General features: G+C 35.0%; 1 protein-coding gene and 1 pseudogene across 4 annotated transcripts in view; both read right to left on the reverse strand.

Annotated features, from left to right (window-relative positions):
- Positions 1–2,539: 2,539 nt before the first annotated feature.
- Positions 2,540–12,286, reverse strand: part of NAA35 (N-alpha-acetyltransferase 35, NatC auxiliary subunit) — a 107,458-nt gene continuing 97,711 nt past the window's right edge. For all 4 annotated transcript variants that reach the window (XM_004461536.5, XM_004461534.5, XM_004461535.5 and 1 more), the window contains exons 16-23: positions 11,955–12,053; positions 11,212–11,390; positions 10,846–10,982; positions 9,993–10,060; positions 7,844–7,984; positions 7,297–7,419; positions 4,481–4,561; positions 2,540–3,600 (exon numbers count right to left, since the gene is read on the reverse strand). In XM_004461536.5, coding sequence (XP_004461593.2) covers positions 3,541–3,600; positions 4,481–4,561; positions 7,297–7,419; positions 7,844–7,984; positions 9,993–10,060; positions 10,846–10,982; positions 11,212–11,390; positions 11,955–12,053 — 888 coding nt within the window. In that variant the 3' untranslated portion in view covers positions 2,540–3,540. The remainder of the gene's footprint in view (positions 3,601–4,480; positions 4,562–7,296; positions 7,420–7,843; positions 7,985–9,992; positions 10,061–10,845; positions 10,983–11,211; positions 11,391–11,954; positions 12,054–12,286) is intronic.
- Positions 7,098–7,205, reverse strand: LOC111764879 (U5 spliceosomal RNA; annotated as a pseudogene).

Below are 12,286 nucleotides of genomic sequence, written 5' to 3' on the forward strand. Positions count from 1 at the left end.
GGGGTCCTATGGATAGGAGATTCAGTTCTCAAATGTACACCAGCGGGAAAGAACAATTGACTATTTAAACTCAGACTAAACTGGAGAGAGAAAAGCCTGCTCTCAGGATGGGACATTTCAGCTAAAGCTTTTGTAGGATGAGTAGAAATTGGTCAGAAGTAGCTTGGGAGTCGGTCGCTGAAGCTTGAGGAGCCAAGCTGAGGGCAGGAATGAAGTGATAAAAGCAGTAGGGGGCCAGATTGGTTTGGACTGCTATTAGCCTGAGAACAGTGGGTTTTAAGTAAAGTAAAAAGATTAGGCTTGCATTTTATGATCATTTATGATACCAGCTCCTCCAAGAATAGAATGGGACAAGTATGAAAGAGGGAAATCCTCTCCATTTCTTCACCACTTACTATACCTCACACCTCAGCTTGCTTTCCAGCTTCTGCCCCTCCTCTTCAAGACAGCTCTCACCGCTGTCACCAGCAACCTTTACTTACCAAATCCAATGGGTCCATTTCAGTCCTTCTCTTAGTTGGCCTTTTAACTTCATGTAGCCCTGCATTCTGCTTGCTTTCCTTATAAATCTCCTTTGCAGGCTTTTTTCCAGGCCAGAGGAGAACAAGGGAAACAAATGCTCCTAATTTTTTTCAAACAGGATGTTCCTTTACCAATATTTAAGGTAATATATTGTCTGAGCCATTTTAAGGGGGATGAAACAACAGTCTTACGAAAACAAAACAGTGAAGCAGACACAAAAGCTTGCCAAAGGGTGGCAAGACATTTTTAGGTGCTCACATCCATCATGTACTGGCTCCCCATTCCACTGGCCCACTCTTAGAACCTTGCTATCCCAAGTCTGTTCCTTGGAATCTATCTCAATCCCCTTTCTCAGATTACACTATCCTGAGCAATTGCATCCCTGAACACTGCTTTAATTTACATCTATACAGCCACGGTCCTTAGTTCCACCCAAGATTATACCTTTCAGCTCCAAACCAACACTTGACAACTCCACCAGGGTGTTCCAAAGGTATCCTCAATGTCCAAAACAATGTTTATCCCCAAATCTATCCTCCAGTATTACCAAATAAGGAAATGGCACCACCATCCATCAAGTTACCAAAGCCAAAACCCTATGAATCACCTCTGACTCCTATGCAAACTATCACACATACCCCCATCCAAACATTTACCAAGTTCTGTTAACTACCTCTACATCTTTTGAGTTCATCTACTGTCCGCTTTTCTTTACTTCCTCTGCCACTACCTTAGTTAGGACTATCATATTCTCTTGCCTGTCCTTTCCCTTTCTAAATCATTCTCCTTGGCCAGCATATCTGATTTTGTCACTACCCTGCATAAAACCCTTCAGTGGTATGCGCTAATATCAAAATAAAGTCCTAACTCTTTAAGCTGGCCACCCAAGTTCCTTACGATCTGGTCTTTCCTTATCTCTCAACTGCATCTCTCTAGTCCCTTTTCCTGTTTTATACTTTAGCAAAACTGCCACCTTCTCACCTCACCCCCAATCCTTTGCACATCCTGTTCCCTCTGACTAGGAACCCTTTACCAGCTAATGCCTCTTAACTTTCGTGGCTCAGGGTAGATGTGGCTTTCTCCATAAAGCTTTTTCTTTAGGTGTTTTACACATTGCATTTCAAATACCTGTTTGCTTTTCTGCATTCTTCATTACATTATTCTGTGAGGGGTGTGACTGTCTTTTTTCCCATTGTTGCCTTAGCGCCTTGAAAAAAGGTGTATTTTTATGATTAGAAATTTGCTGCTTAAAAAATGCTAAAGCCAAAGAAGGCCTGCTGTAGGTATTCTGTAATTTAGCCAGAACCACTGCTCTTCACACTAGCTGACCAATTAATTGTAACTAAATGCCAGAGTACCCTCTTAATGGAAAGCAATCCTGTCATTTAGCAGGGCCACTGTTCTATTGATCATATTCTTTTGCATTTAAGGGGTATATTTTTGTATTTCAATATATTTGCCCTTGTGAAGGAAGAGAGATCTCCCAGCATTCTTCTAACTTCCCACAGGCTTGCTTCTTGTTTTGTAAAATGTTACTATAATTTTTATTATTCTCTTTGTGTTTCCTTTTTTTTTTTTCTTCGACACCTATTTCTTTGCCTTTGTTTAAAACTTTCAAAAGTTACGGGCAGAAAAAGTGGTCTTTTCCTTCTCAACAAATTAACCAAATAGATAACAGTTATAGCTTTATCTCTTCATAGCTCAAGTTTCTTATTGCATGGACTTTTTTTTAAGTAAGACTAGGAAGTCTAATGGCTGTTGCTGGATAACACAGGTGGTTTACCACTCTTGGAAAAGAGCACCAAACTACTTCATTAGCTGACAAGAGATAAGTCAGGAAAGTTGTTAAGTCTACAAATCTGCTCTACTATGATTGGCAAGTTCAGTCTGATTAGCTGCTTTAAAATTTTCAATATGTTTTGTTAAGGAAAGTGTCAAATCAGAGTTAACATATTCAGACCAAGTATAAAACTGTTGCTAGTCTTAGGCCAAGCCACAAAAGCAAATTAAGACACAGTTTGGAACACAGTGCTAATAGGATTGTATTCTACAGAGGACAAAATGTAAGGCCCTGGATATTTGCATGGCTGCTCTGGCAACACAAGAGAGACTACCAGCACAAATGCAGTAAAGAATCAGCAGCACAGGGAGAGTGGGGCCTCTGGTGCTGGGCATCTCTAGGTACTGGTGGATTTAAGCCAGTTTTTAATAGCCAGAGATTATTCATAGGGACAGACACCTCATTTGAAAATGTTCCATGGATTAAACAGAATATGAAGAAGTAAACAAAAAGGAGCATGCCATGTTTAAACCTAGACCTCAAAATTAACAATCTATATATTCCTAACTTTTGAATAAGGTCACTAGCGAATGCAATTTGTAATCCTTTAAAGGCACCAAAAGTAACAGTTAAAACAGATGTTTTAAAAACATCCATATGCTTATAGATAATTTATATGACACAAAATCACAATCCCTGTGGAGTCTATTCTCCCGTTGTAGCTTAGAGGCCCTTGAAAGTTTCTTTTAAATGTATTTTACCAAAATCCCATGCAAATGTTTACTAAGTCCCTTGTTGTGATACTTCTTTTAGATAATTTGTTTTTGAATTACTCAAATGGTAGAGAGCAAACACCTTCAGTTCTTAACATTTATCAACAAAGTACTATTGTTTTCATCTCCAACAGTACATTTTTTTGTCAAGAAATTTATTAACCTTTACAAACACTATTTTCACTCATTCATAAAAAAATGATTTATGATTAAATCTGTAATAAAACCATATAACGTTCATCAATGCATTCAATAAGACCGGTTTCATCCATGGAAAATAAACCACTTTAAAACAGCAGTTTCAGTCACGTCATATAAGGCTGCCAAACTAAAAATATTCTTTATAATGGGTTGTTATTCAAGAAATCCATTTTACTTCATATTATGTGGTAAGACTGATGGATGTATGCTCTAAGAGTGGAATCTGAAATTAGATTCTACTCCTTTATGGTCAGTTTTTCAGTCTCAAACAAGTTTCACAACAGGAAAATATTTGTGAGCAGAGAAATCAAATTCAGGAGGAACCTATAAAGAAAACCAAAAAGTCAATTAATGTATCTATATATAAATATTCACACAGTAAACAAAATTTAAAACTTTTAGTTTCCTTTGTTTTTAAAGAGCACAAAAGAAATTAAAAAGTCACTTTTATGGCAAAAAAAAGGGGGGGGGGAGGAGCTAATCTGGAAGAAAAAAATGATTCGCTTATCACCGGGTTTATGATACTGGCCAGTAATCTTCACAGAACAGTTAACAAGGAAAAATGAACTTAAATCACAGAAAAGGAGTTCAGTTAGATCGTGGGTCAGCAACTTTTTAAGTTCCAGGGTCACTGACGATACTAAGTAATAACCAATGAGAGTCACTGGTAAAGCCAGGTACTAAAGAAGACAGACAATGGAAAAACAGCAGGAGGAAGAATAGAAAAGAAAAGCGAAAAGAAAGAAATAGAGGTACACATAATGGGCAGATGCCAGTAGACCTCTTACGCAGTGCATACTTTTCCAGAGAAATCGCATTTAAACACTGTTCTACATCACCAGGGGAAATTCAGAAGACCTCGCCCCCTCCTGAACCATGAAGTAGTCTTTAATTGATGAAGTCTTCACCTTCCTAAAGGCAGGTGACTTTTTAAATACATCTAGAAATTTGTTTCTATACACCTCTTACCCTAAAGTCTTTCAGTTATTTACATGGAGAGGGAAGAAGGGAAGGGCAGACTTTAGAATTTTTTAAGTCAAAATGTGAAAGTTCGAAGGACTTAAACAGTTTTACCTAATTTTTGCCACTGAACCTCTTTTAGGATTTTTAAAATGCATTTTAGCTTTTTAAAAATAACATTTATGTATCTTATTGGTTGGAAAAAACTGATAAATTTCATTAACTTTCCCCACAATGTACTTACCTTAGATTCCTTTTTGTGTCCTCCTGCCAATAACTTCATAACCACAAAGTTGGGTTTGGCAACCTTTAAAATTCTATTGACCTAAACAATGAGCAATATTAAGCTATCAAAACATAGTCAAAAGGTCTTACTATTAGAGATTTTAATTGGAACTTGGCAAGATATATTGTTCTTTTATGAAATAAAAACAATTTAAAAATATGAAAAAGTAATTCTTCCTTTAGTGATATAGAGCATTCTTTTAGTCAACACTGCAAATTTGAAATTCAAATAAAAGGTATGGGGGCTTCTGAAAACCAACTATAAAACTACAAATAATTTGTTCAATTTGATAAAAACATATGAACAACAATATAACAACTTTTGGCATTTGATGTGCAAATTTCCAACTTTGCACTTCTCAATGTCTGACCAAGGGTTACCACAACCCACTTTCATTAAAAAAGACTACTAGGCTGGCTTCTAGGGTTCTGCAAAGGCAGCAGAGTATTGTGTTAAGAGTGTGGATGCTAGAGTTAGACTTACTACGTTTTCAAACTCCAATTTTGCCACCACTTAGCTGTGAAACCTCTGGCAAGTTATCTAATTTTCTGTTCCTTGGTTTCTTCATCTGTAGAATGGGGCTAATTTTACTTACCCTGCAAAGATTTGCTGTGAGGATAGAATGAGTTAATATATATTAACTGTTTTTAATATTCCTCACTACCACTTGTCTTAGAGACCTCATTTGAACACATGAGTAACAAATGGAATGGAATACTTAAGAAGAGAATAATGTGCAACCTGACGAAAAAAGCTCACACTGCTGCCTTCATATTGGCCTCTTTCTAGAAATAAATATCACCACAAGTTCAGAAACCTCTTTTCCTGAACTCCGTATCACATATCCAACTGACTACATGATATCCCCATTTGGACATCTAATAGGCACCTCAAATTTAACGTGTCTAAAACTGAGGACCTGCTTCACTTCAGTCTTCCGGATCCAACTTAATCCACCCAGTTGTTCAAGTAAAAAACCTGGAAGTCATCCTCCAAGATTACTGCTGTGGCCTACTAAATGGATTTTCCCTCCTTGCTGCACTTTCATCCTCCCAATCTATTTTCAGGACAGTAGCCAGAGTAATCCTTTAAAACATAAATCAAATCCAGTCAATCCTGTGTTCAAAATCCTCCAACAATGTACCCCCCCTTGCTCAAAGGAAAAGCCTGGCATAATGTGGCCACCCTGTTACCATTCTAATCTTATTTCCTACTTGCTTATTCCTAATTGGTTGTACTTCAAGGATTTGCTCAAAGGCCACCTCATTTAAAAATGCCTAAGCCCTCTGCCTCCACACCTCCGTAGCATTCCCTATTCCCATTTCCAACTTGATTTTTCTTCACAGTACTTATGATATTCTAATATACTATATAAGTATTCTTTCCTCCCCCAACCATGAAGGCAGGGATGTCTGTTGTTGGTCCCATCCTCGTCCCCCCTGCTACATCCCCAGAACCTACCGTTAACGATGGGGACACAGGAGACACTTATTTATTGAATAAATAAATGAGGTTTCCACTGAATTAAATATGCCATCTATTATAGGTGCCTCCTTAATTTTTACACACATCTGCACCCTTTTCTTTTATAGTATGAGTATGTATGATAAAAGGTCTCTCTCCTACCACTGTTTCCTATTGTCCCCAGTTTCCTTCCCGAGAAGCAATGTTATCAATTCTTATGTATCTTTCCAGCAATATTTTATACTCATATGTAAGAAACACACACTCATAAAGTCTTCATTGATTAAAATGGCATGTTTGTTTAACTTCTTTATCCTGAAGATCATTCCATGACAGTATATAAAAATCTTCCTTTTTATTTTTTAAAGCTGTATGGTATTAACTTGCACGGATGTATTAACATGTTAAAACAGTGCCCTGTTGATGGACACCTAAGTCCCCTCCCACATTTACTATTAAAACCACTACTGCAAGAATACTCTTATATATTCTCACTCCCCTCACTTTTCACTAATGCACAAAGATCTATAAAATAAACCCCAAGAAGCAGAATTGCTGGGCATAAGCATTTTCGAAAATGGTATACATATTACAGGTAACTCTTCAAATGCAATATCCTTTACTTTAAAAGGTCAAGTAGAATAAGGCTTTCTTACTCCCTCGGATATTTGGCTAGATCATTTTTCAGGTTTTCTTAGTATATTAAACTATAAAGTAAAAATTTAAAAATACTGTGTGAGCTGTAGATCAGTCTGCACCTTATCTCTATCCTACTTACTTTATGGTTCTGAGTCTTATTCTCTTGCCTCACACACTTTGGTAGAAATAATCATTCAGTTATCTGTCATGAGAGTTCAACCTTCCTGGAACCCCACACTTTTAAGTAGCTGTCACAACTGACTAGTCTAACGAAAGATAAACTACAAGGATGATTCTTCCATATACGTGTGCAGTCTCTTAATTCCTCTGTGTATCAATTTCTAAATTTATACAAAGGAGGTACTTACAGCACCTTTCAGTCTGACAATGTTAGGTTGGCAGAGCTATTTGAAATCCTTGCTAGAAACAGGACAGGTTCCATTTATTAATAGTATTCTTTAAATTTTTTTTAAGTCTTGCCAAAGCAAGACTTAAAAAATTCATTAATGACTTGTCATCATTTCTCTCCACAGAACTCTTTAGTAAAAGGCGAAAGCGCTCTGAAGAGAAACCAGGGCATAAAGTTCATTTTTTAAAATTAAATTTTTACTCAGAAGTAAGACATATATTTCCTGACAAGTTTTTTATAAAAATTGTGAATCCAATCTCACCTCATGGTCTGGGTTTGGGATATTTTCCAATATCATTTTTGCCTGCTGAAAGTGCTTACTAGCTGCCACATACAGTTCTGGAGACTGAGGAGGAGGGCTATACTTATTGAGGTCAGACATTTCCTAAAGAGAAGGAAAAAATAATGTTATTCAAAATATGTTTAATGAAAACATCTAAAAAAGATATTTTTAATTATTGAAGAAATCTACATTGACTATCAATTCATATAATACTGAAGTGAATATCCAGTACATCTTAATGTTATATCCTATTAATATTAATTCTCAGGTCTCATAAACTAGGTTTATATAATTCTCTCATCTTAAATACTGTCATTTTATTTAAGGCATAGTAAGTGTATGTTAAAATGTGATAAGACCCAACTAGCCAAATAATTTTCACATTCCTTAAAACTATTTTTATCACCTTGTTACACTGCTTCAATAATAATTTGACTATTTTAAGAAAATGTGTAGGTAGAAACAGTATGTCTCTAAGAAGGTGTAAGACTAAATATTTTATGATTATTTCAGTGAACAAGTTTACCTTGAACTGTAGATAGTGCACTGGTGGTGGTGTCATTACACTGTTAAAGGGGGCAAACCTGTGTTCATATCGAACTTGTTCACTATCAAGTTCAAACTTGGGTTTTCGTACTTTGCCATCCATGTCAAATGCTACCATGGTCTAAATGAAAAAGGGCATGAGATAAAGATGACATCAATATGAAACAGTGCATATTTCATTATAATAGAACAGACAACTAGAAGCAGCTACTTACATATAGCTAAAACAAGCCATGGCTCAGGAATCAGATAGGAAAGCAAAAACTGGCTTCTTAGCATTCATTTTTTTTAAGTGCCATCTTATACAAAAATTTGTCAAGATCCTGTGTTTAATATATTACTATTGTCTCTCAGAAAAATTAACTATACTACAATGCACATTATTCTTTCCTGCCTCAGGATTATACAAAAGATTTGAAACCTTCAAATAAAAGTTTCTGCAAAAATAAGTAACATGTAACAACAGAAAGACAACCAACCTGATTAAAAAATGAGCAAAGGTCTTATAAAGACATTTCTTCAAAGAAGATATACAAATAGCCAATAAACACATGAAAAGATGTTCAACATCATTAGCCATTAGGGAAATGCAAATCAAAACCACAAGAAGATACCATTTCACACCCACTAGAATGGCTACTGTAAAAAACTAAAAATATATCTATGTAAAATGGAAAATAAATGTTGGTGAAAATATGGCAAAATAGGAACATTTGTACATTGTTGGTAAGGAATGTAAAATGGTACAGCTGCTATGGAAAGTTTGCTATTTCCTCAGAAAGTACAGAATTATTACAGGACCTGGCAATCCCACTTCTAGTCATATATCCAAAAGAGTTGAAAGCAGATACTTAAACAGGTATTTGCACATAGTGGTATTATTCACATTATTCACAACTGACAAAAGATGGAAGTATCCCAAGTGCCATCAATTGAAGAATGGATAAACAAATTTTTATACATGTAGTGGAGTATTATGCAGCCCTAGAAAGGCATGAAGTCTGATACATGTGACAACACAGATGAACTCAGAAGACATCATGTTGAGGGAAATAAGCCAGACTCAAAAGGACACATGTATGATCTCAATGATATGAAATAATTTGAATATGCAAATCCAGCCAAATTAGAATACAGGTAGGTGGAGGTTGGGATGAAGAACTGGGCTTAATGCTTAATCAGTGCATAATTTTGTTTGGAGTCATGGTAACAACACTGTGAATTTAATTAACATCACTGAATTGTATACTTGAAAGTAGTTAAAATGAGAAGTTTTAGGTTGTATATATTACTAGAATAAAAAAATTTAAAAACCCATAGAACTGTACAACACTAATAATATAGTATTGTTTCATCAATTGAATAAAGGTACCGGCACTAATGCAGAGTGTTAATAATAGGGAAATCTATCTGTGGCTATGGGGTGAGGGCTGTGGTAATTGTTCTTTCTGTATGATTTTCTGTAAACATACAACTACTCTAAAAACAAAATGAATAAAATAAAAAGCAAAACAAAACAAAAAACAAGTAATTTTTTTAAAATACGAAAAGCACAGGTCCCAGTATTCATATGGAAATCCATGTTTCCTTTTACACATTTTTATTTAAGTGGCTTTGAATCCTTTATTGAATTGTCAAGTACAGTTTAAGAGTTAGTACTCAATACCTGATGAAAATAAAGGCTTTTGCATAAACCATCCATTTAAAATATGTTAAGCCCATCCCTTTCCTAATCTACTCCTAAAAAAAATCCAAACCTCATCTTATCCAAGAAACTTTTCCTGATCATCAGAAGTGAATCCTCCCTTCCCTCACTGCCTGTGTCACACATACCTGCCCTGTTTGTCATGAATAGGCTCTTGAGAGCAATGTCCACATCTAATTTGTTTATTCGACTTGGTAACTTACAATGTACCCAATGTAAGGTACCTGATATGCAGGAGGGTTCAAGTATTTGTTGAATGAATTAATGCAAACAGCTGGACTTGAAAAAAGGTAATTTAAACACACGGGAAGTAAAACAAAGGACAGTTAGAATCTGGAAGAATCACAGAAGAGTTCATTTTAATTAAACTACATAATAGCAATGTAGTAAAAAAGCAAAAAGATTTTCATTTTTAAAAACTTACCTTAAACATTCCAGCACACATGTTCTGATATGCCTGGCTCATTGTGATCTCTCTGCTCAATGGACGAACTATAATTAGAAAGAAAATCATCCAAACTCTTTTCCCCTCCTCCTGCATTATTATAGAAGAAAATCTAATTTTAAAAAAATCTTTCATCTTATTTACTCAATCAGAACGTCAACCTGTAACTGCAGACTAAATTTTATCTTAAACCCAAATCTACCAATAAAAAAACAGAATCAAAAGGATAAGCAATAACCATGGTTCCCAGAATAGCTAATATCATAAAATTCTAGTATTATGTAATTTAAAATTCTGCATTCACCAGTCTTAACTTCCTATACAGAAAGAGTATGAAAACAGTCATTTAATGATCCACCTACATTGTTTAAATTCTAAGGAAATAAAAAGTATTTTATAATGATTGTGGCAATATCTATACCCTTCCCCAGATGATCATAGGCTAGTCCCTTTGGAACCTTTCTTTCTTCATGGTTCTTGATGATGCCTGAGTTTTCAGGCTTCTGTCAAAAAAAAAAAAAAGATCACAGTTCTCCTGCTGTCTTACTTCCTAACCTATTTTACTCACATACTCCATGCTGCTGCTGCTTCTTGTCCTACAGACAGCACAGAAGTAAAAGAAAAGCAAGGAAAGGAACTAAAAGGCCTTACAAGACTAAGATTACGACTCAGTCTCTACCTACACTTTCTGAAGAAAAGATAAATGCTAAAATATAATGACTAATTCACCTGTTACAACTAACACACATATCTCTATCTACATACTTGTAAAAACTAAAGTATATTTCCCAATGTCTCTTTAGTTCTTAAATTTTAAAATAATCCACAGCACCTTTTTTCTTTTTCTTTGTTTTTTTACTGCTACGGCCTTTCTGCTGTTCTTCCATTATCCTTTCTTCTGCCATTTGAGAGCCATCAGCACGACTCAATGTTGACATCAACCACGCATAAAGGAATTCAGATAGATACCTTAAGGGATATAAAATGTTAATGGTAGACATCTAAATGAAATAATCTCATCAACATAGACATTAGTACTAACCAGGAGATAGTTGTTTATAATACTTTTGTTTTTAAAAGATTGTCCAATTAGATAATTGATAGGTTAGATCTTATAAAAAATGAGCATTACAAGTGATTAGCTTCCCTTGTTGCCCTGACAAAGCTGTATAGTAACTGAAATTTATTGTTCCCTTACCAATATATGTAGTAGTACTCGTGCATGCTGTAGAGTTCCAATTCAAAGCCACTTAGGAGATATTGTATCATAATTCGAAGATTATGATAAAGGACCCAGGTACCTAAACAGGCCAAATGTTGCCTTTGGGGTTCCTGTTTCAACAGCATAGTGTGAAGTGCTGCATCAACCTTCTCTGCCTATCAGAATAAAATGTCATAACATTGACTTTTTTTTTTTTAAGTAATGACAGAATATAAACAGCTAAAATAAAAATAGCATATGAACCGAAAATTTAAATCTCATTCTTGGTTTAGTTCTTTCAAACTCCTAGATTCACAAATGGTTAGCTCATTAACCTAAACACTCTAAAAGACATCCATTTCATAGAGAACAAAAATATAAATAACTGATTTAAGGTCTAAGTTACAATATCAATTAATGCTGCTACTACTAACAAGTTTACTTTAAAATGAATATATTTTTATAATATGATCTTGCTACAAAACTATAGTTCAAACACATTTCATAATTTATCCTGATTATCAAAGAAATCACTGAAATGTTATTTTGGATAATTGGTCTGTTTCTTTTTTGTAAACTTTTTTTTTGGTATATGAAACTGCTGTGTTTTAAATGAAAACTAGGTTCTCCATATTGTAATTTTAAATAGCCAAATATTGTTCCAGAGAGTTGCTTAAAAAATCCTGGTCAAGGTATATGAATTGATTTTTGAAACAGAAGGAAAACTTGATGGCTCTTACCTCATCCTGCAGGGTAGCAAACTCCTCAAGAATATGACCGAGCTTATCTCTCTGTCTAGCCCTATTATGTCCATGGATCTGAATAAGACTACAGAATGGCTGTAATAAACATACAATTTGTTAAAAGTCAGTATGAATTTTCCTGATACGAAAGACACTTAACATTGCAAATTTCCAAATTTTGCTTAAGGAAAAAAAATGCTGCGTATGTAAGAATCGTGCCTATGTATATTTCTCACATAGGTGTTTGTTTTTAAGGAACTCAACACTAGAATTTATCAACACCTAGAAGAAAGTGGCTGTTTGTTGAATTGCTTATTACGGCAATAGTA

Source organism: Dasypus novemcinctus, chromosome 8 (genome assembly GCF_030445035.2).
Source record: "Dasypus novemcinctus isolate mDasNov1 chromosome 8, mDasNov1.1.hap2, whole genome shotgun sequence".
Classification (NCBI taxonomy): domain Eukaryota; kingdom Metazoa; phylum Chordata; class Mammalia; order Cingulata; family Dasypodidae; genus Dasypus; species Dasypus novemcinctus.